Genomic DNA, 26,507 nt, shown 5'->3' on the forward strand with positions numbered 1-26,507 from the left:
AATTCACTCTCTGAATTGAGACATCTGTACCAATAGTGTGTGTCATCTGTGAAATGCTTTCGGTCTTAAAAAGTGTCTAAGAAAACAGTGACATAAATATCAAATAGTGACACTATTTGCTTTCGTGAAAAAGACCCATTTCATGGATAACAAAATTTATTTATCATGTCTGGAATGACATAATTACTCTTAAGATTAAATGTGGGAGATCTTCAGATTAGTCTTCTAGAATAGTCAGTCTTGATTTCCCCAAAATCAGAAGGCCACATTTCACTTTGGAGCTCTCACATTTTACTTGACACTATAACTGTTTATCCTTCTTTTCATAACTTCACTCCATTTAGGAGACAAAAATCTAACTACCAGTGGAGGAATTTGAGATATTTGCCTTGGTTACATAAAATAGCATATAAACAGCTTACTTAAGAAACAAATGGAATATATACACAGTGTTACGCAGTGGAAGTGTGTGCCAAGAAACATGACATGAAACTCAACTCGTTGCTGCTTGAGGACCTTTGGCAATATTAGGCTGTTATAATAAAAATTTAGTAAATATAGCATAACTAATTCTTTCATGAAACATTTCTGTGTTGCAATATTCTGCATTTCATCAGTCCTTTAAATTTTATAAGAATGATTTTAAAAATACATGCCAACATTATGCAGTGGTTTTAAGTAAATTGATTCTTTGATCAGGTTTTACAAGTGAAAATCATTAACAGATGTATATTATCATATTTTCCTGTCTACATTTTTTTGAATTAATAGTTTAAATATCAGTTGCTGGAGGACGTAAGACCTAAAATACACAATAATTTCTATCTGGTATTTATAATTGGAAAAGATGACAGTTTCCTTGTTACTATATCATACTGTGAGTTAGGAGCAATTGTGATAATAGTAAGAGAGACCATAAAGAGCCTTTACTGAAACCTTCAAAGCTGTTAGATATACTGAACTTGTTTGCTATGAGCAGGAAGTAATATACATGATCCAATCCTCTTTGAATTTGTTGTTGAACTGTCTCCCCCCTTTTAGGTGAAGTAATATAAATGAATTCACTTGTAGTATATATTGTATCAGGAGATAAATGGGACTTTAAAAACAATTCATGCATAGCTTGCTAATTTGACAAACATGTTTGGTTGTCCACTGAAAACAAGTTGTTTGCAAGAGTGGATTTTACTTTCGAAACTACTTGGTAATTATATATGGCTTTATGTACAATTTTAAATATGATGCTGGAAAAATAAGCAGCTCTTTAAAATGTTTCTTTTTCAAAAGATTGCAAAATACTACGCATTATACTTTGCAACACACTGTATAATGTTTTCACATTCCAGTGTTTTTGGAATCTTGTTACAATGTTTGTAGCCATCTTTGAATTTAAGAATAAAGCAAACATTTAAATTGTCAACTGAGTTATCAGGAATTCTGACCAGCATCTGTACACTTTGAGGAGTAATGTTAATAACTATTAGCCTTAGCCTGTTAAAATTGCAGTCTCGCTGGAGACTAAACACTTAAACATGAAAAGAGATACTAGAACGCTCACAGCAGATGGGAAAGAATTAAATTTTCATTCTTTGTTCAAACACAAACGATGCTCTGTAAACTAAAATACTGCAGAATGGGATTCCTACCATCTCTGACTTCAGGGATGCATACTGTCGTTGTTCTTCATATTATTTCAAAACTATGATGTCATTTTTTTAATTTTTATTTTTGCTGAAGGACTAATGAACCCCCTCCCGTCTTTTTTTTTTTTTTTTTAAATTTACAGTGGGAAGAAATTAGTGGTTTGGATGAGAACTACACTCCGATAAGAACGTACCAGGTGTGCCAGGTCATGGAGCCCAACCAGAACAACTGGCTGCGGACTAACTGGATTTCTAAAGGCAACGCACAAAGGATTTTTGTAGAATTGAAATTCACCTTGAGGGATTGTAATAGTCTTCCCGGAGTACTGGGGACTTGCAAGGAAACCTTTAATTTGTACTATTATGAAACAGACTACGACACCGGCAGGAATATCAGAGAAAACCTTTACGTAAAAATAGACACCATTGCTGCAGATGAAAGTTTTACACAGGGTGACCTTGGTGAAAGAAAGATGAAGCTGAACACTGAGGTGAGAGAGATTGGACCTTTGTCCAAAAAGGGATTCTATCTTGCCTTTCAGGATGTAGGGGCTTGCATAGCATTGGTATCTGTCAAAGTATACTACAAGAAGTGCTGGTCCATTATTGAGAACTTAGCTGTCTTTCCAGATACAGTGACTGGTTCAGAATTTTCCTCCTTAGTTGAGGTTCGTGGGACATGTGTCAGCAGTGCCGAGGAAGAGGCAGAAAATTCACCCAGGATGCATTGCAGCGCGGAAGGAGAGTGGTTAGTACCCATTGGAAAATGTATCTGCAAAGCAGGCTATCAGCAAAAAGGGGACACGTGTGAACGTAAGTAATATTTGTTATTTTAATTTGAAGTTTTTGGTTATCAGATATTTTATATAATAACAAATACTCAAAAACGTAAATCTTTTATGCCAGTTACCCAGTTCATTTTATCATAAAAGTCACTATTAAACACTACAGCTATGTATAGTAGTATCTTCTCTGTTGATATGCAATAAATGTTGGTGATGATAACAATTGTTAGTAAATTTTGTTTGCCTTGTTAACCACGTTTAGTACTATGGAAGGAAGCTGTTGCACACTGGGCTGTAAGGTTTAAAGGAAACAATCGGTGAAGTGGATTTTAGCCAGTGAAGACCGAGGGCATGCCCATAGGGCCTTAATGAGATACACTTCTTCCAGCTTCTAAGCCCTGATCCGCGGAGCCTTCGGTTAGCACAAAGTAGAAGGAACGGCAGCTTACAAAGAGGAGCCCTATTAGTGGTCAAGTATTAACAAATAGAGCACAGATATTTAAAATTACCATTCACGAATAAAGGAATTTTGATGTGAAAGCAGCATTTCATGTCACCCATCTCTGTAGTCCCTTTTGCCAATGATGTCTTTCTTTCCCGGAGTAAGGAATACAATGGGCGCTCCTCTGCTAAGTCAGGCCACAGTGGATCATATTTTTGTACAAAAGGTCTGAAGTAAAGTTTGAGTTGGCACCATACAGCAATTAAGTCGTTCATATTTGTTTTTGGACAATAGTGTATATTTTCAAGAATCCTTTTCTTATATTTTTAAAATCAATTTTCTCTTAATTAACGTAATTAAATATTAGAATTTTTTTTTAAATTTGAAACAGCAACATGTGTATAAACTTTTACAATTTAGGTCCTGAAAAAAATATGCCAGGTTATATTACTTAGGTCAGTATTAATTTACAAAGCATAATAGAGTGTATAGAATGTCTTTCATATATTTTTTAAACTGCTGAGTTGGCAGCATAGTTTAAATGCTTCCAAAGACTACTGAGGTGAAAGAGAGCTGCGGGTAATGATTGTTGTAGCTATGTTTTCTTCTAGCTGTTCTACGTACTCATCCTTGTGTTTTCTATGTATTAGCTTGGTTTTTGAGATAGGTTCATTGTCCTGTCTGTTTTACACAGTGGAAATGGAACTCTGAAAAGCAAATAGGTCACTTGCCATTGCATTAATAATGCCTTTGCTAGTCTAGATTCAGACTTAGCATATTCTGATTTTTGGGCCTACATTTTTAACATTACTATTGTAATTTTCTCCACAAAGCAAGAAGAATCCTAACAAATATTATTTTTCATTGTTGATCTTAAATGTTTTTCACCTAGTAAGTTGCCCATGCCATATCTGAATGATATCACCCCCCATTTTATAAGAATATTTAAAGAATAAATAATAATTTAAAAATATTTAGATATCTGAAATAAAGAGTGAAAAATATACCTTTAATCCCAGTGCTCTGGAGGCAGAAGCAGATGAATACTCAAGTTCAAAGACAGCCCGGTCTACATAGTGAGTTCTCGGTCAGTCAGCTCCCTGATAAAACCTTGTATCAAAACAAACAGGTAGGCAGACCAAAAAAAAATCAAAATTTGTATTTCTGATAATTTGTTTAGTTACATTATGATCCTTTGGCTTTAAAATAATGGCCATCCTAATTTGAGACCTGCTATAAGTAGAAATTGCATACTACATTTCAAGGGAATAAAAGAAGACATATACAATTAGAAATTATAAATATTAAATATAATCTGAAATAATAATTTAAAGTTAGGTGTATTGGGTTAAATTTAGTATTGCACGAAACCTATACAAATGTTAAGCAAGGTGTAGGCGTGCATGTCTGCTATTCACGCACTTGGGGCAGAGGCAGGAAGTTGGCAAAACTGAGGCCAGTTTGACTGCATCGGTCCTCTGGACTGTACAGTGAGACACCATGAGGCCTTTGGCTTTTAAAGCAAAAAAAAAATAATAATAACCTTAAATATCTATTTCTCTCCTTTTGACACAGCTAGGTGATGTGTAAACTTACATTTATGACGCACATTCTACTCTGATTAGACACACGTTTTGGTTGGTAAAGCTGAGCGCTTATGTTGTTCAGTCTTGTTTGAAGAGCTAAATCCATGATGTGGATTACCAGGATGGATATAAACTAGTCCTTCCCCAGCACTCAATTATTATCCACACTGTAGATAACACTGTAAACTCTGAACAAACAAAAAGAACTTCTGAAGGCGTAGGTCCCATTAGCAAACACCGAGTTTTCTGATGCCTCTACCATGGCTTTCCTCCTTCATTTCTCATGAGAGTAGTCAATTAGAAAATCTTTAGGATTCCACACATGTGAACCAGAAAAATGATACAACATTTCCCATCCTTCCATGGCAGAATGGAATCTTCCTGGATAAATATAATATTTCCCTAATAAAGTAATCAGATGAAAGGCAATGTTCTTATCCAGCAGGAGTTAGCAATAGTTCTTGAAACAATGTTGAGTCCAACTGTATCAGTTATTTAAATGTTTTGACAGCAACAATATATTTTTTTCTGTAAAACAAAAGCTAATGCTAATAACTTAATTGATGTGAGAGAAGAATTTCAATTTTGCCCTATTTTAAATGGGGGAAGAAGAAGCAAAGCAGAAATGCATATGTAAAAGATCACAATTAAATTTGATAAAAGATTGCAAAGTAAAGTTTTTTACATGAAAATCACAGTTACAATTTTTGTTTAATTTTCTGTAATTTAACAGGAAATGTTTGAGTTGTACACATTTATACAGAGAACCTAATACAAATATCTTTAACCGTAGTTTACAGATATATTTGCCATAAGAAAAGGCTGCAGTTTGTTCCAAATGAGCAGAATCATTCTGCTAACCTTGGTGCTATTATAAATAATTATTTGGTTTTAAAGAATTAGTACTAAAATTGGAAACCAAAATTACTGTCATCTGTGAACTACACCGTGGTACCTAAATCTAAAGTAAAATCCCTCCACCTTCATCTGAACAAAGTCCTGCCATTTTTATGGGTGGAATTGCTTATTGGCAGCAGGCATTCATTCATTTCTAAAAGCCCAAAGAAGTTAAGATACTTCTCCGTATCCTTATATTTGCCTCATTATAAACCAGTAACATCATTCAGGACAAGACTTTCTTAGATTTTATGAATTGGTGATATACTTGAGGAAGGAACTATGCTCATTTGTGGAAACACTCAGCTCCTTGGCAAAGTTCCAGCACATGGCTGTGAGGGTGCCTGGCTCTGGATTTGATCCAGGCCTGCCTTTATAATATTCCTCCTGTTCCCTCTCAATGATCCTGTTAAGAACTGGAAAACAAATTCAGTCCCGTATTGAGGAACACTGATGTCTTGAGAGGAGATGCTGGTCTGTCCCTAGCCAAATGTGACTGATTAGCCACTTAAAGCCTAGTTTATTTGGGCGCTGTCTAGCGCTTCGTTGTGATGCTTATTGCAGGACAATGTGAAAAGTGAGTAAGTGTGCAAACTGGTCACGACTTTTATTAATTGCTTTAAGAGCCCATTTCATGACCTTGAAGAAAGTAATTCTTTTTCTAAAGCCACACGATTCTTCAATCTATGAATACATGAGGAACTTCTAATAGTTCTCTATGAATACATGAAGAAATTCTAATAATTAACAGTGTTTTAAAGTAGAATTTTACAACTACTTTAAAATATGTAATTCTAATTTATAAAACTCTCTTGTCAATTTCACATTTTGAAAATTTGTCTTTAAATTGCAGCTTGAAGGAAAACTAACAAATATATGTTTTTCTGTGTCAGGAAGAGAGCCTTTTAAAAATCTTACAGTTCATTATATTTTACAAAGTATGTGAGAAGGTTGGTAAAATTGCATCCTGAAATATTCTTGCATTTTCAAATTTTTGTATCGTTTTGCACACGTGTAGCTGAGTTTCATCATAGATGGCTGCAGTAGAGGTTGAACAATCTTGGTCCTTCATTTTCTCCTTTAGCTCTTTGAACTTTGCTGAGACTTTGACTCTCAGAGATAGTAAGGCAGTGAGGTTAGATGAGCTTGTATCTTTACTTTGTATGTATCTTTATTTTTCTTTTGTCTTTCCTCAACTATACAACGTGTTTCCCTGAAGTTTGCTCTGGACTTCAGTGTAGAGTTTTTAGGTGCTGCACAACTAATCACATTTGATTTTATGGAAGATATCTGAATAATTATCTGGCCCAAAAGTCCTATCTTTTTTGCTATCAAAATGTTCTTTCTGGCTTGAAGCATAGAGTCGATATCATCAGAACTGTAAAAACACACGGGGATAATATAGAAATGTGATTTGCTTACTATGTTTCTATTGCTTAATTGCATTTTCTGAAAAGAAAAAAATTAGGAATTTCCTCATGATTATTTAAAATACAAATTCAAATGATAGATTTATAGTTTTGATTAAAATGGTTTTCTTCCCATCTGTATCCTATTATTTCCATTTGACAAGTTAATAGAGATATACCATTTTACTGAAATATGATTTATAAACTTTTAACATCTACCATCGTGGAACTTAAAACAGCCATTTGACTTAAAAGCATTAACTGTCTAAAATTTTCTTCTTGCTTCCAGTTATGAAACCATGCTTTACTTTCACAAAGGACATATGATTTGTAACATGAAATTCCATGATAGCCAATTAGTCTTTGAAATGTATTGTATTGCTAAAGAAATATTAAGAGAAATATACTCTGTATTACAACATAAATTGCTGTGATGCAGAAATTGTAGAATTCTGAAATTCTGGATACACACCTTACCAGGTACTTAAAGTAGGGCATTCTAAACCTTAATTTCCTTAAATTTAAATGGGGCTAATAAAAATAGTACTTCCCTCATAGGGGTCTTATTAGAATTGAATGAAATAATGCACGTTAAACCCTAAGAATAGTATCTGGGACATAAAAAATAATCAATGAATATGTACTATTATATTATTATTAGTAATGCAGTATGATGTATTCTAGGTAAAAAAAAAATCTATGAGTGAAAATATATTGTGCAAGCCACAGCCAGTGAATTATGCTTTTACCTAGCTTTCTACCTCATGTAACACAAGAGAGCATTGAAATAAAATAAAATAACTCATACACAGCCATTTTCCATCCAGAAATGTATCTGAAATATTAGTAGTAACTTGAGTGGTCAAAGTTAAGAGTTAATACTGCAATTGAACTTAGTTATTATAATATCAGTGATTTTGTACAAAATGTTTGAACTGTCTTTTTTAACAATTTTGAATGAAAACTCAAGTAATAATTTTTATATACATATTTAGGGAGAAATAGATGAAACTATAACTATGATTTTGATTTAGTGTAGGAATTTGAGGTGATATTTTATTCTCTCTGCATTAACGATATCTAGAATATTAACTTTCATATATCATAATTAGTATACTTAATTATACTATAAATAATTATGATACATAGGTAATCACAAGACTAACTTAAATTGTGTCTTCAATATGTGGTCTTAAATTGCCATTAGGTTCTGCATTAATGATACACACTGGTAAATGGCAAGTATATTTTAAAAGGTGCAAAAGGCCAGAGATTTGGGGCTTTTTGGTAAAACAGCTCATAGATTTGTTTCTTTAATTTTTAGTCAGCAATTTGAATGGACCAATTTAATAATGTTGAGAAATGTCGCTGAATCATGCAGCCCAGTACATACCATTACCTAATGCGAAGAGCAGAAAAGTATTATGGAAATAATAACAACTTGCTATAATAATATATGTTTTACCTCATGCATGGGCATGATGTGGCTATCCATTTTATTTCTTTATTTTGTGCACCTCTGGGTGTGTGTTCATGTCTGTACCACTGTCCGTATGGGATCAGAGGACATTGTCCGACTTCTCCTTCCACGGTTTAGCTTAGGAGGTGGACCTCAGACCAGCAGGCTTGGGGCCGAGTGCCCAGCAGTCCTGCTGGCTCGCACACATCTATGATGTAAAGCAGCAGGATCATGGCGAGCCTGGGATAAGTACTCACTGTCACAGAGTGTGGAAGGCCGCTCTTTAATCAGGTTGCTCAGTCTTCGGGATCCCCAGAGTACCTGAGTAATTATGGAGGGCCGTATCAGTTTGATCAGTTGCAAGATCATGTTAATTGACTTTCAGAATATTTGGAGAGGTGATAGAAACCTGAACGTTTTCTTGCATTATGACAGTTTCAAAGCATTTGTGTCTATTTTCCTAAGCACACTGTGCAGTCCAATTATTTTTCATCTCTCACTCTCTTTCTCTTTTTATTCCAGTTTTTTAAATGGCAGTCTGTGTGAAGTACTGATACACAGTATTCCTTTATTGTTTAGATGCTTCATGCTCCTAAGCTTACAGAAAAATCCTATTTTTCAGACTGGCACGTAAATCCTTTCATCTTAACCATGGCAGTTTTTTTTTTTTAATGAAATTTCAGTGCATATTTATTATTGTTGAAGTCCTGCCTCTCTCCCTTTGCCTGATACTGGTTTACACAGCTTTAAAAACATGGGTCCATTTTTTTCTGCACTGTCCCGTTATTTAATAACATCTGACCTTAAAAACAAATGTAGTCCCCATTGCTACTTCTGTGACCTGACTGACCAGCTGCTGAAGTTCCGTTCATCCTTGGTAAAGCACTGGGGCTCCTTCTGAGGTCCTCCTGGATGACTTCTGGCAGTAGTTTGCACCCCACTCCTCACTGGACCCTGCTTGTTACCATGTGCTGTCCTTTCTCTCCTGGCAGGGAAGTGATGAGGAACACAGAAGGTAATGTGCACCATACCCGAGGAAGTCGTTCCTATGAAAAACAGCTGCTCAGTATTCCTTTCATTTTCCCTCTCTCTCTCTCGATCTTTCTGTGTCTTTCCTCTCAGCCTCCTCATGTCTTCCTTCTCATGAAATAGAGGCTTGGACTCCTGTTACCAACCCCCTGAGAAGGAAGGGTCTCTCCCAGCCTGCATGACTTTTTCTGAGCTAAGGTCTGAAGTGTGTTAATAGTTACTGTATGCTGAGACTGAGGAATGTTCTCAAGCTAGAATCTTTGCTTTCAATTTATATCTTTAAAATATTAGCTTGAATAAAAAGCAACAAAAAGAAATAAAATCTAGAATGAATTTGGTGATGCCTGGAAAGGGGACGATATCTGGGACCCCGATTATGTCATAATATTGCTCGATTTTATACTTGTATCACCTCATACTTTTTATATTTTAAATTCTGTAATTCAGAAACCTATGATACTTGTCTAATACATTTAAAAATAAACAGAGCACAGCTATGGAATAAGTATCTCTGTGGTCTCTGGCTACTTTCTCATAAAAGCAGTTGTTGTCTGTGTTTGTCCAGAGACACGGATAAATATTACAATACATAAAGTTAGACTCATGTCACAATTTCAAGGTAGAATAATGTAGATGTTATTTAAAACTATTCAGGTTTTTACTTATCTTCAGTCATCTCTGTTTGTATTCATAATACCTTGAAATTTAATTTTTCAATAAGGGGAAGAATAGAAATAAATAAAATGGAATGTAACGAAAGGAAGATGAGAATATGGAGTTAAAATTTCTGTTTCAGGTTTTAGTGATTTGTGCATTTAACGTGTAATTTTAAACATTTTAGATTAAACTAGTCCTAACAAATATGTGATATCCTTTTATATTTCTAGTAGCAGTTTAAATTGGCATGAATTTCTGACAGGCAGTGTCATAATATAAATCAGTGATCTTCTGTTTCCTATACAAGTCCAAGCCTTTATCTGTAAGATAATTATAACTCTCCTATAAAATAATTTCTTGCTAATGATGTCTGTTTGACAGCTATTCTGTTTCAATAATATTTTTATGATAAATTTTACACAACTATATAATCTTCAGTTTTTTATGGTTTTAGTTTTTATGCATCAATCAGAGAGGAAAATTTTAGAACAACTATATTTAAATTAGTACATCAACTGCAAAATATCCTACAAAAATTAGACTTATAGGTTGGACATCTGTCCTATGGTATTCTTGTAAGTTAATATGGGAAAAAGAGATATTTTTACACATATAAATTAAAATAAATATTTATTTTAATTTTAAATGTGTGTGTGTGTATCTGTGTCTGTCTGTGGTATATTCGTGTGTGTTTCCATATGTGGGTATATGAATATGAATGCAGTTGCCTGGGTGGTCAAAAGGGCTTCATATCTATAGAAGTAGGAGATACAAGTAGATGTGAACCTCTTGACTTATTTGGGAACTGAATGTGAGTCCTCTGGAAGAGCAAGCTGTGCTCTTAACCACTGAGCTATTTCTTCAGCTTCATGCCTAGAGATATTATCTTTTAAATCTAGTAAAGTGTTTCTCAGCCTGTGGGTTGCAACCCCTTTGGGATCAAATAACACTTAAACAGGGACCACATATCAGATATCCTGAATATCATATAATTGTATTACAGTAACAATAGTAACAAAAATAATTTTATGGTTAGGGGTCACCACAACATGAAGAACTGTATTAAAAGGTTGAAGATTTAAGAAGATTGAGAACTACTGAACTAATAGTAAAAACAATTCAACCTTGAATTTAGTTCAAATTAATAATCTATAGACATTTTTATTTCTAATCTGTGATAAAAATTGTTAAAAATTATTAAGTATGTATAGGTATATTATAGACATAATTTCAAATATCAGCATTTTCTAGGAAACAATTTTGTTTGGGCGTTTAAACAATTTACTGTTGATGATGATATTACATATCAGTTCTAATGTCTTAAAAATTATAGCAGCTATGAAAGGACCCATAGTGTGCTATAGTCTGCTTAATGTATCATCTAATTAGTTCTTAGTTTCATCCTTCACCCGTAGGGATTTGACCCTCAGTCCAGCACTGCTCTGGAGCCATAAACGATAAATTGCAAGGTGTTTTTGTTTTCCTTGCTTTTGTAAAATATCTAAATCTGAGGAAAGAAATCTACAGTATTTTGACCCTGAAGTACAAGAGTTGATTGGATATAATATTTAGCTACCTATCTGCATTTATTATTGAAGTTGAGTAATGAAAATCTATTATTGTAGCTTATTCTACCTTGTAAGGTATTTCTTTGTAAACAGAGAATAGGAGAGAAAATAGTGTAGAAGTGGTCACTTGTTGAAGGGTATAATGTCTTGGAAGAATATATTCCTGTCAGTTAGGGGATAAAATAAATGCTTGTTCTGAGAAAATAGATGAAATATTAGGCAAGCCCAGTAAATTCCTAGTGCTTTAACTGTTCTCTGTTTATTTAAATAGCAGTTTACTGTTATTAACTGAACCACTTCCCATGTAGACAATTACACCTAATGATGTTAATGACATTAATTTAAACTAATAGCTGGGTTAAACAAATAAACCTAATGGATTCTTTAAATATTTCTTTGTGTCTTCTACTTTTAACAAGATGAAATAACGAACATTTTCTAGCTTGTCTAAGCCTGATGCCATTTTGCGAAGGTCGTCTGCCTTCTTGAAATGAATTATGAGAGAAGATATACCATTTACTCTCTCAAATAAAATGCATTTTAACGGATATTTCATACTCTGGTGGCATAGTATTTTACAAGACAATTATAATAATTAATTCTTGGACTGTCTGCCCTGAAGATCATCAGCAATATATTAAAAGAATATATTAGCAAATAGGACAAGTCAAATCCCCATGCATAGAGTTAGCATTTTATTGAAAAGCGTTCTAAAGGAAAAGTTGAATTTCTTTTTCTGTTTAAACTTATTTAATGGATCCACAATTCATAAATGTGTACTGCCATAAATGCACATGTCCGCGTGTGCACACGCTCTCACACCTCACGTAGCCTTACATACATACACAGAGCTACATAGCTCACTTGCACCACACTAAGAGAAAAATAAAAGCATTACTGAACATAATGGAACTAAAGGAAAAGCTTTTTCTTCTTGCCTCATTTTTAGATGTCTAAATTGTTATGCGCTGATTCGTTAATTTACAAGTACCAAAGAGTTATGTATTTTTCTTCTCTGTGGAAATCATAATTACCAATCACAAAGAAATAGAAAAAAATACTCCTATGGCATATGCTTGAAGTATTAGATGTTTTAAAAGCAAATAAAAATAAAACTACCTCAGTGATATAAACTGCCAGACTGAAAGTTTATAAAATAAATGTTTTCTTCATTTTTCTAGCAGATACTTAAGATTTCATAGCATATATGTAACAGATCAGAGTTGCTCAGGTCTTGGATAGAAGGGAAAGTGAATTCGTGCTTATATAACCTTACAGTTTCCTCAGTTTTGATCAGGAGAGAACAATACTGACGATCAGCACATCTTTGTTATCATGTCTGTTGGATGGACATGCATCCTGAAGCAAAATCAGTGGGTATCTCTTACAGGATCAGTTACCTAGGCGTCGGGCAGAAGTTGTTGCCACTCGTCATGGGTTTCACACGACATGGACAGCCTCTACAAAGCCTTCAGACCTTACCCCTCAGCTCTTTCAGGGCAGAAAGGCAACCTGGCATGTGAAATATCTCTTTCTTAAAACTGACAGCATCTATTTCTCAAAATTGTCCACATAGACAAGCAGTTTTGGTTTGCAGACAAAATTTAACCTGTATGCATACACAGCCCGCTTCTTCCCTAACGTTTTTAGTTTGCAACATTGATTTTTGTGTAAAATTAAGTGCAGGCGTCTGTGTTTTTCTAGTTTCTGCTTTTTCAATTAGTATTTTACCCCAATAAGATAACATTACCCTTGCTAATTCAGTATATAAAGATCATCACTGGCTATTCATTCATCCGCATTTGTAGTATACCTCACTCTTCATTAAGAGAAAGTGAATACTCGTTGATGTCTCTCCTCCCGCTGAGTTTTCTTTTGTTCATGCCTGTTCTTTTACAGTAGAGACTTTAACAATTGCTTTTAATTTTCTTGCACTATCACATGGTTTAAAAGGTCTAAAAACATAATTTACCATTACAAGTGTGTATGCGTGTGCATATATATGTCTATCTATAGATCTATAGAGAAAGATAGCTCCTTGTTTTTGTGAGATAGGGTCTTAATGTATAGGTGAGGTTGGCCTGGGATTGCCATGTAGGTCAGCTTTGCTTTATACTTGAGATTCTCCTGCTTCAGCCTTCTAAGAACTTGGACTGTAGTTGTATATGACCAGGTCTGACTTTTCCCATCTATTAAATGGATATAAATAGTAAGAGTAGACCTTCCTTCCTCATTGTGTCCTTATTTAGTAGAATGTAAGTATCCTATAAATATAGAAGAATTTTAGTTTCTGCTTTCCTTTTATGCCAATAATTTTGCTTATTATAAACTAGACATACTGGTATTTAAATAAAGTAAATTTGATTAATCCATATTGCTTATGAACTTTACAAAATCTGATCTAGTGGTGTTATGTCTCTCAAGATGTTTTTATGTTTCCTTTAAAGTGCTAGAGACTGAACTCAGAGCTCTGTATGTTCTAGCCACATGCAACCACCACTGGGCACAGGATAACTATGCATCTTTGTTTTGAGATAGAATCTTTTCATGCCACCGAGGCTGACTTCAAAATAGCAGTGGCTCTGCTCCCCCAATTCTGGAATTACAGTCTTATACTGTCATACAAGGCACTGTGCCTTTCTGCTGTGAAAAGGAGCTTACTTCTTCAGGTTTCTCATAAAATGCATGACCTCTTTAAGTCACTGCCATTCTTTATTTACAAGACCTTATGATATTAACCTTAGCAAAACAGTATAAAGGCAAATAAAAATTACCCATTATATCAGCATGAAGAAAGCCTCAGATTACATGACTTTCTAGCCTGTTTTATAAGGATACGAAATGAACAGCACTGTTCTCTGCACAGTAGGCTTTAGGCCCTTATGTAACAGCAGGGATGTTCTGCTGTTCTGTGCAAGCTCAGTGCCCACATCTTCAGTCAGGTACCCGTCAGGATGTGAGGGTGAGTGCCTGAGCAGCAGCGCTCTGAGCCTTCTGTTTTCAAAAGCTGTAACATCAAGCCACCATGTGTTCAAATTTGGGAAAGAAATAGATGCTAATAATAAAAAGACTTTAGTGAGGAATTGGGATGGATTTTCTTTCTCCTGCCGAAAAGGCGGAACGAGAGTAAGTGCGTGAGAAGGGCCAAGGTGGGAACAGTGACACAGCTCCTTTTGATCTTTCATTTTTGAGGCGTTCCTGCCATCATATACATTTGCATAGACAGCAAATAGTGTTTTTCCGTTAATAGAGCATCAATATTCAAGAGCCTGTAAATATAGCTAGTTTAAATTCATATAAGCTGGGACCCAGTCACTTGTTGAAAAAATGAAATGTGGGTGTAAAGCAGCATTCACATTTCATGTGATCTTTATTATCACTGCTTTAATTTTTCTTGTCTTCCTTGTTCGCATTCCTCCCCTCTTCCGCTTCTTATCCTTATCATTTATTTCCTAAGAAGTAGGTGTAAGAAAAAAAAATCAGGTCAGTTTTTGCACATGGGTAATCTGCACCGGACATAATGCACATCTATTCATATAAATCTACAGGACACCTTTATTATTCATTACTGCCAATAGATAACTGACTGTCACTTGCCAGTCAAAGTGGAATCTGAAAAACTGTTGTCATTGAATGATGGACATATTCCTAAGAATATGTATTGGAAGGCTGCATTGGTCACTTGGAAAGAATCAGCCACCCTGTTCTAATTTGAAGATGAGAATTTAATCATCTCACTGTCTTTTCTTTAAATTTTTATACTATCAATATCTCACTTGAGCCACAAGATTTTTCTTTTAGTGCCATAGTCACAAATTAGAGAAATTACTACTTAATTTTTTTAGGTGCACAGGTTTCTGGTGTTTGACCTACATATTAAGGAAGAAATTTGATTTGTTCACTATGTTCTATTGAATGACCACTCTGAAAGAAAATTTGCAGTTGCAGTATGTACATGCATATACATACACAAAGCTTTATTTTCTTGAAGAAATACTATTTAATCAAGAGAATAAAGATGGAGATTCTTTATACACTATGTGGCACTAAGAGGAATTATTCTCTTGAAATGCTCTTTGAATAACTGTCTCAATTCTTTTAAATGGATAGCTTCATTCCAGTGAGCATACTTAGAATTTAGTTTGTAGTTATAGTTGATATAGAATAAAGTTTCTAAGAATTTTAATTGGTAATTTTCATTAATAATTTGCTAAGTTTCTAAGCATAAATAAAATTTATGAAATTTTAGAATATTTTAATCTAAGTTTAATATCTTTGTTTCATGTAATACAACGTGGTTGTATTATATTTTTCTTCAATCTAACAAAAGATATAACATGGATTAGTATTAGTACATTCATCATTTTAGCAAAATCCTCTTTTATTAGCCTATGTCATTTTATATTGAGTATCAGCATATTTCTATGTGAATATACTTGCTAACTAGCAAATATCTTATGTTAAGTCTTGATAATTACACTAATTTTCTGGAACAGTGGAGTTATAACTACATGTATGATTTAAAATAATCATTTCTTCAAATTGTGCTACATAAAATATATGTGTAAAAATTCTTCATAATCTTTGCAGTTGAATTTTTGAATGTTGGACCATGTGGTTATGTAATTCTCTTCACAGTGTTCACCTTTCAGAAGTGAATCTCACAATATTAAAATTGCTGGTGCCCAGAATCTCAGTGCAAGTTCTGGCCCTGTCAAATGTCTTCACTAAGATCATTTTTGTAAATTGTTGATATTTCGCGGGGAGTTTGGGAAGGCTATATGTTACAGGCTCATCAAGTAGGAGGAAGCATAAATGAGTTCTAGAAATTTTGTCGAATATTTCTCAAATAAGTGCATTTTAAAACAGAAATGTTGATTGCTATTCCTAGGAAATGGCTGAGGCTTTTTTCTCCATATCCCAAATGGTTCTTCATTAAAGTTTTCACATTGGCAACTCACCAAGTAACTCAAAATTTGATTATCTGTCTAGAAAGGTGTTCTGAGGTCTTCCAAGGGTTGCTTTCAACAGATAAATGACATTGATTTTATTACAATGACATTAGAAAACTGAGATACACAATTATGCATTTTTTGTTTGGCCTGATCTTTGCCTGTTTGATTACATCCTTTCTAAGGACAGTAGAGATGCAATTTTAAAAAAAAAAGACATAGGTACCCAGGGTTAGCTAGCCCAAAATGACAAGATCTTGTGTCTAAAAGGTAAATAACCCCATTGATGGAAAGGTCTGGTCTTGTTAGCACCGGGGAAGCTGAAGGCCACTATGAAGCGCAAGAGGGTATTTTGCTTCGGAGATAGAGATAGAGGCAAACTGTGGCACTTGGGGAGGAGGTCAACCAGAGAGATCATCCATCATCTTTCCTGGCAGCTTTCTGTCAGAGTCTTGCTCTGTCTAGTGGAGGAACTAAGATTCTACTTTTGATACTGAACAATTGTCAGCCAAGTGTAAGTGGAGCTAGCAGTCATTGACCCTAAGCCTGTGTGTCATTTGAGATACAGTGCTATGGAACACGTCAATACGTGAGTGGTATGCAGAAGGAGAAAAAAAGAGAAGCTAAAGGGGTGAGAAAGATTGACTGACTGATTGTATTGATCAGATCGTGATGATGTAGCCTTCGGCTACTCCATATCTTTGACTTTTTTTTTGACACAACTTACATTTCTGTGTTTTCATGTTCTTATCATGACACTTCACACAGAACCGGAGCATGCTGCAGGATAAGGCCGTGCTTGGTTTCCATCTGTCTCCACATGCAATACCCAGCTACTGAGACAGGATTCAGTCTCAGCTAATAAAAGCTCAACACTTTGAAGATGACTATGCTTTACTAGGTCACATTCAAAACAGAGCAAAGCAGAATTCTTATTGATAAAAAGCGGGGTACTCCTCTTAGAGAACATGAGAAGGCTGTATTTTGTTGACTGATTTTTAAGGCATTAGGTACACATGTTATTTTCTAGTTAATATTCTCTATTACTCTCTAATAGAATTCTTTTGTGACTGAATCAAAATTTTTCATGTTTTCCTTTTTGAAAATTATATTTTAATAATGTATTTTTTGTGTTCTTATCCTGAAGGAATTTCCATTAATAATTTAAAAAGTTCTCATAACATGACTGTTAAGAGATAGCAGCAACCATAAATACCTTTTGTATGAACAATGTAGAATGGATGCTCTATTTTTTAGGTAACATCACCACCAGCAGAAGTGGGAAGATAACTTTATAAAAAAAAATCAACAATGATTCTAAGAATGAGTGGAGTTTGAAATTTTCAGGCAAAGTATGTTAAATTAACATAAATACTCATGTTAAATTATCAACCAGGGTTTTTGATTCAGGGAAGATGGTTTTCTTCCACGGTGGATTATGTGAGAAGAATTTCCGGGACTGCATCTCATTGACACCTACCATGCTTGGATGGCAAATAAACACGTGTAAAATTTTGGAATCTGTGGACCGGTTCTTGGTTCTTCTCATCAGTTGTGTTTATTTGCACTTATTAAAGGAGAGAACATGTTTTTTTGTTTTACAGACTTGAAAAGGCAGCATCTGATCAGTCAGCTATTTTCCTCGCAGCTTTTTCTCGACAAGTAACTATAATCAGATGCAATCATGCAGCTTGCTCCTGGCAGCCCTCCTCGCCTCGTGCCCCCATCCTACTCATAGAAAGACACTAAGCATGTGGTTACTGACTTCTTAAGTTAATTTTTTTTTTTTTTTAGCCCTGAACATTCATCTCAGTTGAAGCACCCTTCAAAGTAAAATGTAATTTCACTGGGTTCTGGTATTTCTTTCTCATTAGTTGCTTATGCTGTAAAGTATTTACCCATTGTGTTTTTGCATCTGTGTAGAGACCTACATTTGTGTAGCAGTTGTAGACTTTTACAGCCTTTTTTTTTTGTACTTTGACTAGTAGTTCTCTTCCTTGAGCACTTCTTTTATTTCTGAAATTTTGATTTAATCCCAGCAATACTTTCCTGCCACTCCCTCCAGAGCCCCTCCCCCACGCCCCAATTTGCTCTTTCTCAGATTCATAGCCTCATTTTTCATTGATTTATATATGTATACATATATATTATGTTTCTAGACTTATAAATACAACTCACTCTATTTGTCGCTGTCTCCACATTGAGTAAATTCAGTCGACAAAGGCTGTTTTGAAGTCATACCCAGACAAGAAGTAACAAGTGTTTTTGTCAATGGCAGCAATGGTCATTATTTGGTAACGATGACTGATTTTCAAAAATTTTGGATGACATTAAGTTTGTATAGAGTCTCAGATATATAAATACAGGCAGTTACAGAAATGATGGGCACCTTCACCGCTGGAGTTTTGTTTGAGTGACATAGATATTATCGTCCAGGTTAAGCTGTTTTAAGTGTGTTTGCTCATGTATGTTTATGTATGTATATACATTTTAATATTAACTATTATTTCACATTGATTTTTCTCAATTTCTTCAGAAGTATCATAGAAAAGACTTCCATAATAGGGGAAAGAGAAATGTTGGTTAAGACTTCGTGCGCATGGAGTCACTAGTTAAAGTATTTAGCCAGGTATTTTACAGAAGTAAAGGACCAGTTTTTTTTGTTTGTTTGTTTTTGTTTGTTTTTTTATTTTTTTACGATATGTTCTCTTAGATGAGTAACACTGAGGGTTAAAACCAGCGTCTTTTCCTGCTGTGCTGAAGTGCAGTGCAGCTCTGCGCCCTCAGCTTGTCCTGTCTTTAGTCCATTCCAGTTCTGCTAGCCCTCTATAAGGGTGTTTGGTTGGTTCGTTTGTGTTTTTTACAAATCGATATATAGTGGTGGGGTTTTTCGGAAAGGATTTCTGATAAATTTCCAAAATTATTTTTGTTGAAGTCGTGTTGTCGTCTCCTGGGGCTTCTTAGTTTGTTCTTAGATATGTTGTGTGGAAAAAGAAATCCGAGTCCAAGTGTAATTCACGTCTCACGGTCACAGTCATTTTGCTACAATACTCACGATTGCCTAGGCACCATGCTCGCGAAGCACTTCTCAGTGTTTTAGGTGTTCGGCCATGCTGCCCTTAGAAGATGATGTAGGATTTTTTGAAAAGAGTCAATAGAAGGTTATAAAAATGCCTTTCAAATTCTGTAACTTCTGTATGAGCTCTGACTTCCTAGGCAGGTCCTAGTGTTTCATGGATCTTTAGACTAGAAACAAAGCACCTTTGTCGGAATTCATTGTAATTAAGATCTATTAAGAAATAACATTTTATTCTAACTAGTAAGATTTTTAAAATTTTATTTAAAAACTTAATGTATATAAATATGAAATATTTCCAATAGCTTGTCTTCAAGTATCTTTTAAATAATTTTTTATAATTTTTGTACAGTTAATTGAAGTAAGCTAGCCTTTAACTTATCTTTTTAGGTTTTATTGTAAATTTTCACCTAGGAAATCTATGTCATCAAAATATTTTATGTCCCCTAGGCATAGGCATAGGGTTTATTAGACTGTGGAAGAGATCTTGATTAGTGCTACCATAAATCAATACCTCGAACTAGAGATATTGCAGAGGAGGCACATGTGGAGAGAGAGAGAGAGAGAGAGAGAGAAGAGAGAGAGAGAGAGAGAGAGAGAGAGAGAGAGAGAAGGAATGTGTGAACGAAGGGAAGGAGATCACCCTTGTGTTTATTGTTTTACAATAGTAAACAATGCCATACCGTATAGCCGATAGGTTTAGCTTACTAGGAATATTAAACATGAAAACAGTTATTTTGCATTTACATAAAAAGGAAAAAAATGAATGTGTTCTTGGTGCAAGGTTTTCTCTGTTACTGTATATTAAGCATTACTTTGTATCTTCAAGGATATTTATGGAAAATCAAGGCAAATGGATAGCGTTCTGTCTTAAGTATGCTTGCATTTCCTATTTAAAATGTGGAGAAAAAATCTGAGATAGCTTTTGGTAGCATAGTCAACTGGAGAATAATAAAGAAGCATATAGTGAAGTTCCTGTCCTAGAGCCTCAGGAGTAGCTGGCTGTTTCTTCTGTGACAGTTGGGAGGGAAAACAAGCAGCCATTCCCATATATCTACAGGGATATTACCCCCTTTTCCTGTTTAGACACGCAGGCAAAAGTGCATATGGTTGCCTGAAAGGTGCCCACTCCTTTAGGGCAGAGTCAATTCCACTTCTGATTCTCACTGTTGCTAGAGGTGTCACAGATTTCTGGAGACGTTTAAGCAGTGTTGGATGTAAGGAAATGGGAAGTGACTTCATTCTCCCCAGTCTACAAGATCTCCACGGTGATGTAGGGACAAAGTTTACTCTAGATTGCTTTTTAGGCAGTTGCTCTTGCTTTCTTTGACAGTTAAAAAGAATCCTGTGATGGAAAGAATTAAGTGTAAAATTTGCCTGCTATAGAAAGAACAGGAGACCGTGATATGTGTTGTTACTGTGTGTTGTACTATATGTTACTATATATATATTTAAAGTTAGTGCATGCCATTTTATATTTAAAGACGTCAGTGTGAAAGCTGTCTCTTATATTTCAAAGTGTCAGCAAAGGATGAATGAAAAATCAACTATACTTCATTTTGTAGATATTTTCTGCTGTGTCTGTTCTATCTCTGGAACCACAAAGATTTTAATTTTTAAGTAGCTAGAAGATAAATTGGCATGTAATTATGTTTTACAAGACCACCCTAATTTTATTCTGTGCTCTTAATTTCTGGCCACTTGGCTAAATAACTCTCTTCCCCTCTATTTCTGTCTCACATCCTTTCTTTTTCCTTTCTGTCATTTAAGCTTATAAATGGAAGCAGGTAGCTCGTCTGCATATCGGCAGGTTCATAAATATGCAGAGCATTTCTGAGATCTGTTGGTGCTGCAGTCGTCCCTTTTGATCTGTCTCACTTTCCCTTTTGATTGAAGAAATTATCCCTTGCTTTTCTGCCTGTCCAGCTGCCTGCCGTAAGCCTCTTCCCTTCTCCCTCCTGGAAGCACAGTGCTGGAGCTGAGAACACCCACATGGTGCAGTTTGTTCTGAGAGAAGTCAGTTTTCGTCTCATCTTACGGCTGTCATGAAGCCTGTTCTGGGTTTCTCTGTATCTGGGTTTTCTTGTTTTTACACAGCGATGACGCCATAGAAACTTTTCCAGAAGATGAGGACGTTTGCTTCCCCCTCACACTTTTGTAATTATAGTGACCTTTCTTTCTCTTAAGGTAGAGATACGCGTTTCAGAATCTGTTTGATTTTTTTTTTTTTTTTTTTTGAATTTTTTACGGTTTTATTTTTTTTTTATTTTTTTTTCTCATGGTTTATTTTTTTTATATTTAAAAATTTCCATCTCCTTCCTCCTCCTCCTCCCCCCTCCCTCCCCTCCTCTCCCCTTTCTCTCCCCTCCTTCTCCCCCTTCCCTCCCCTCCCCTCCACCCATACCTCCCCCTCCCTCCTCTCAAGGCCAAGGAGCCATCAGGGTTCCCCACTCTATGCTAAGACCAAGGTCCTCCCAACTCCCCCCCAGGTCCAGGAAGGTGATCGACCAAGCTGAGAAGGCTCCCACAGAGCCCGTCCATGAAGAAGAATCAGAGCCCAGAGCCATTGTCCTTTGCTTCTCAGTCAGCCCCCGCTGTTGGCCACACTCAGAGAGACGGGTTTGGTCGCATGATCCATCAGTCCCATTCCAACTGGAGTTGGTGATCTCCCATTAGTTCGGTCCCACCGTCTCCATGAGTGAACGCACCCCTCTCGTTCCTGACTTTCTCCCTCATGTTCTCGCTCCTTCTGCTCCTCATCGGAAACTCCGGGGAGAGAGAGCCTGGTGGAAAATTCTGGAGAGATTGCTCTCGGTAGATTTACTCATAGCATGTTTGCCGGGATGATTTGGTTGGATTTAAACAGTTGCTGATAGTTTAAATTATTATCAGAATCTGATGGATTTCTACTGTTAGGGATTCCTTCTGGAGGTATCAAGCACAAGGATATTAGCAAACATTAAATTAAAAATACTGTTGGGGAAAGATGTTTGGAATGTAAAACAATTTTGTTTATGTCACGAAACATTTCTTCAGAGCCTTTGTCTATAGAACATTGTAAAAATGTACTGAAGGTAGATAAATTTGCGTATGCAGTCTTAAATTTAATGTTAGCACTGTAGACTTTTAACAGTGTCCTGAAAAATTTCCCTTACAGGATCAAATGTAAAAGCTAGAAAGAATAGTATACTTCACACTGCTAAAACTTCAAACCTCCTAATTCTTAAATATTGCCTCATTGTAATTAAAACTGACTGAACTTTAGGACAGAAAGTTACAAACATAATGAGAATTAATTTCTAAATACATCTCCTGTACAAACACAAAACTATATTTTACACAAAAAACAGCTCAACACACTTTTAGCCATAGCCAACTATCCAGCTGACTTCAACTCTTCTTGTGTCTTAAATCCAAGATTCAGTTAGGAAACATGTATTTTGGTCACACATTTTAAAACCTGTGTTTTGTGTTTATTTGTGTGTTTCTGTTTTTGGTTTTTTTTATATATATATACATATAAAGAAAAGTTGTCTCTTAGTGAGGCTGGGCGATGGTGCAAGCACCAGTAAGCACATGCAAACTCACAATGAATAAACAAAATTTGCCAATACAGCCTGTCAGCGGACCAACAGCACTGTAAACTAATGACACACTCCTAGCCAATCACAACACATCAGCAGTGACCGCCAATTTCAAAAGGACCAACCAGAAACGTTCCTGTAGCAGCTTAATTTCCCTAACCCCATAACCACCCGCCAACACACCTTTTCACAATAGAGAACTTCTGCATTAGAATCTCTCGGAGTCTGTGGCTTTGCCTCCATATCTTCTCAGCCCCCCCACCCACCAAAGCAGGGATAGCACAAGAGGCAGCAGCAAGCCTGTAAAAACTACATCTTAGGATATTCCACATTCTACATTTGTCTGTCTGTCTTTCCTGAGCCTTTCATTCATTATAAAGGACAGTTTTTTGGCAGAGATAGCTCACACCTACCCAACAACCCCACTTTTCCTGCTTCCAACTCTTTCCATGCCAACTCCTCCTCCCAATACTCCCTTTTGAACTCGTGACCTTTTCTGTAATTATTGTGTAAGTGAAGTCAAATAAATGCTACTCAAATGTACACGTACTTAGAGCGGAAAATTTGAATAACCTGTCAGGGATCTGGTCCCTGAAGAAAGGAAATCCTCATTCTCTTCAGCCATTGATTTCCAGTAGGTTTTCATGGAGAGGTGGGGTCTTGTGAATTCTCTTTTATCCACATTTGACATGTCAACTTGGTCTTGCTTAAGCAACTGTGTTAATATTGCTTGGGGACAGCGCCTCTGTCAAGTCTAGAGGACACTATCTTTCAGCGGGCATCCAGGTCCTCAGGCTACTTCTGTGTGTAGGAGTTTCATTGTGAATGGACCAGCAGGGACTGGGCACTCACAGTCACTTATTCTTTCTGTGCTGAGCAGTTTGAGATCGCTGCAATAGCCTCTGCTGCAACAAGAAACTTCTTGATGAGGGGTAAGAGCGCTACTTAGACACACATTTCCAACAATGAAAAATTCCATTTGAAGAAGAGTGAATTTGAGTATTAGCTTTATTTACCTGTTATGCTATTTCATAATTTGTTATTGTCACAAATCATTATTGCTTCCTAATAGGGCTAAACTGTAACTTATTCCAACCCTTTGTTACTTTTCCCTCCTCTGAACAGATCAACTTGATATTTTATGAAAGCATTGTAGTAAGTATTTCATTTCTTCAAAAGGCTTTGAGATGGTTTTCAGATTTGCATTCTTATCTTAGGAAATTAAGTAACATTTCCCCCCCCGCACCTAAACTGTAAGTAGTGGAACCAGTCTAGAATTCTGTGTCTAATTAACATAGTCGCTAACTGCTCTAATTTTGTACATTTACAATATTCCTTTCTAGAAGTTGCATGTGGACGGAATGACCTCATATACATGTGACAACAGTAGCCTATGGCGAGTGGGCAATAAATATGTGTGAGAATAAGGTTATGTTTGTACAACATTTAAAGGATTCTTGAGCCCATGAATAACAATTGATAAAAGAAAGCTAAAATTGTTGTTATTCCGAGAGTTTCATTTTATTTGTATTTTAGCAAATTTGTCTGAAAATGATTCATAAATCTTATTTATTTCCTCCCCCCAATACTCCCACAATCTAGCTGATCAGTTTATCTTCCTCCTGCTGCCATTATTTAGTTCTGGTCTCTGACCTAGATTAGCGATATCAATGATTTCCTAGCTACGAGCTCCTTGATTCTCACCAATGATTTCTGTACTCCTATTTCATGTTGTATTTATTAATTTACTTATGTGTTTATTGCATGCTGTATTGTGTGGGTGTGTGTGCCATTCACAAGAGTCAGTTTTATCTACGAGGTGAAACTCAAGCAATTAGGCTTGGTGGCAAGTGCTTCTCCATACTGAACCTTCTGGTCAGTTCCCTACTCAGAATTCTTAATTAAGTTAAACAATCACTTATTCAAAATGTGCCATTTTCTTATTCCATTTCCAAGATATTTCTTAATATCTAATTGAAAATCCTCTTTAACCTCGTCTGCTTACGTTTAGCCTGCCATCCACTGACACCTAGAATCCTCAGTGCTTTCTGTCCTCCTAGTGACATTCACATGCTGGCGGTTTTCTCCCGGACTGTGTCATATCTCATGAGATTTTTCTGTCTCATTGGTGTTGTTCTCTGGTTGCTTTCCAACAAGACACAGTTTTGGCCAGTCAGAGAGACTTGCAGTTATTGCGGTTGGATTATAAGTTACTAGAGAAAAATGTTATAATCTCTAGAACCTTTTGCACTCAACATTCTTCCTGTCTTACTTATTAGAAGAGAAACAATTAAACACCTAAGTGAGGTTATATTTTCCTATCACAAATGCAGTGCCTACAGGAAATTTTGATGATACTAGGTAATTCAGATGATAATTTTAAGAGCCCATTGACTTTAAAAGGCTTTCATATGAAATGTACAGAATGAAGGTCTGAGATGATGATGAATCTCCACGAGGACTTCAGACTTTCAGATCACGTCATTAATCATATTAATTTGTAGAAGAAAGTGATACAATACTTAAGTAATTTTAAAAAGAATTCACAGAATATGTGGTATTTTAAGGAGAAGATGGACACATTCAAAGCGTGTTCGTGTGGCTCATGGATAGCGAGTGGGCCATATGAATTACCGTATATTCCTTTTGTTTTTCTTTGTGGACAGTGCATAAAACGTATGCCATGTACATCTCTGTCCTTTCAGCATGCCTCCTACTTATAACTTTAATTCAAAAAAATAGTTTCATGAAAATAAAGGGTGAACCACTAGCCATATCCTTTCCTTGTCTTACATGGCTGTTAGCATAAAGTTTATGTGTGAGTTTTCCCAGTACTGAACAAATGTGGGGCACTATTGCTGTTAATAAATTCAATTGTCTTTCTTTCCAGAAATATGTCAGTATTCTTCAAAAATGCAGTCCTGAGCAATTTAGTAATTATGCTATTGGGCTAGACATAAGAAACATTTAATTATTCGTGATACATTTTTAGCTACTGCATGGCATAGAGAAAGGTGTATTCTTTATAAACTTTGCTATGTGGCCGGGCAGTGGTGGCACACGCTTTTAATCCCAGCACTCGGGAGGCAGAAGCAGGCAGATCTCTGTGAGTTCAAGACCAGCCTGGTCTACAAGAGCTAGTTCCAGGAGAACTAGCTAAAGAGAAACCCTGTCTTGAAAAAAAAATAAAACTGCTATATAAGATATTTAAAAGTTTGTCTATGCAAGATCTCCTGAGTAAATTGGGAGCATGGGGATCACGGGAGAGGATAGAAAGGGAAGGAAAAGGGAGGGGAGCAGAGAAAAATATATAGCTCAATAAAAACAATAAAAAATTAAAAATAAAAAAGTTGGTCTCTGTATATAAATATAGGTAACTTTTCTGTATAGTGATCTTTCAGCTGTAGCTGTCAGTAATAT

At 35.7% G+C, this 26,507-nt stretch overlaps 1 protein-coding gene across 5 annotated transcripts in view; it reads left to right on the forward strand.

Moving 5' to 3' along the window:
- Positions 1-26,507, forward strand: part of Epha7 (EPH receptor A7) — a 151,018-nt gene that overhangs the window by 5,669 nt on the left and 118,842 nt on the right. For all 5 annotated transcript variants that reach the window (XM_038347389.1, XM_038347390.1, XM_038347391.1 and 2 more), the window contains exon 3: positions 1,787-2,456. In XM_038347389.1, the coding sequence (XP_038203317.1) occupies positions 1,787-2,456 (670 nt within the window). The remainder of the gene's footprint in view (positions 1-1,786; positions 2,457-26,507) is intronic.

The sequence above is a fragment of the Arvicola amphibius genome, chromosome 11 (genome assembly GCF_903992535.2).
Source record: "Arvicola amphibius chromosome 11, mArvAmp1.2, whole genome shotgun sequence".
In the NCBI taxonomy this organism is placed as follows: domain Eukaryota; kingdom Metazoa; phylum Chordata; class Mammalia; order Rodentia; family Cricetidae; genus Arvicola; species Arvicola amphibius.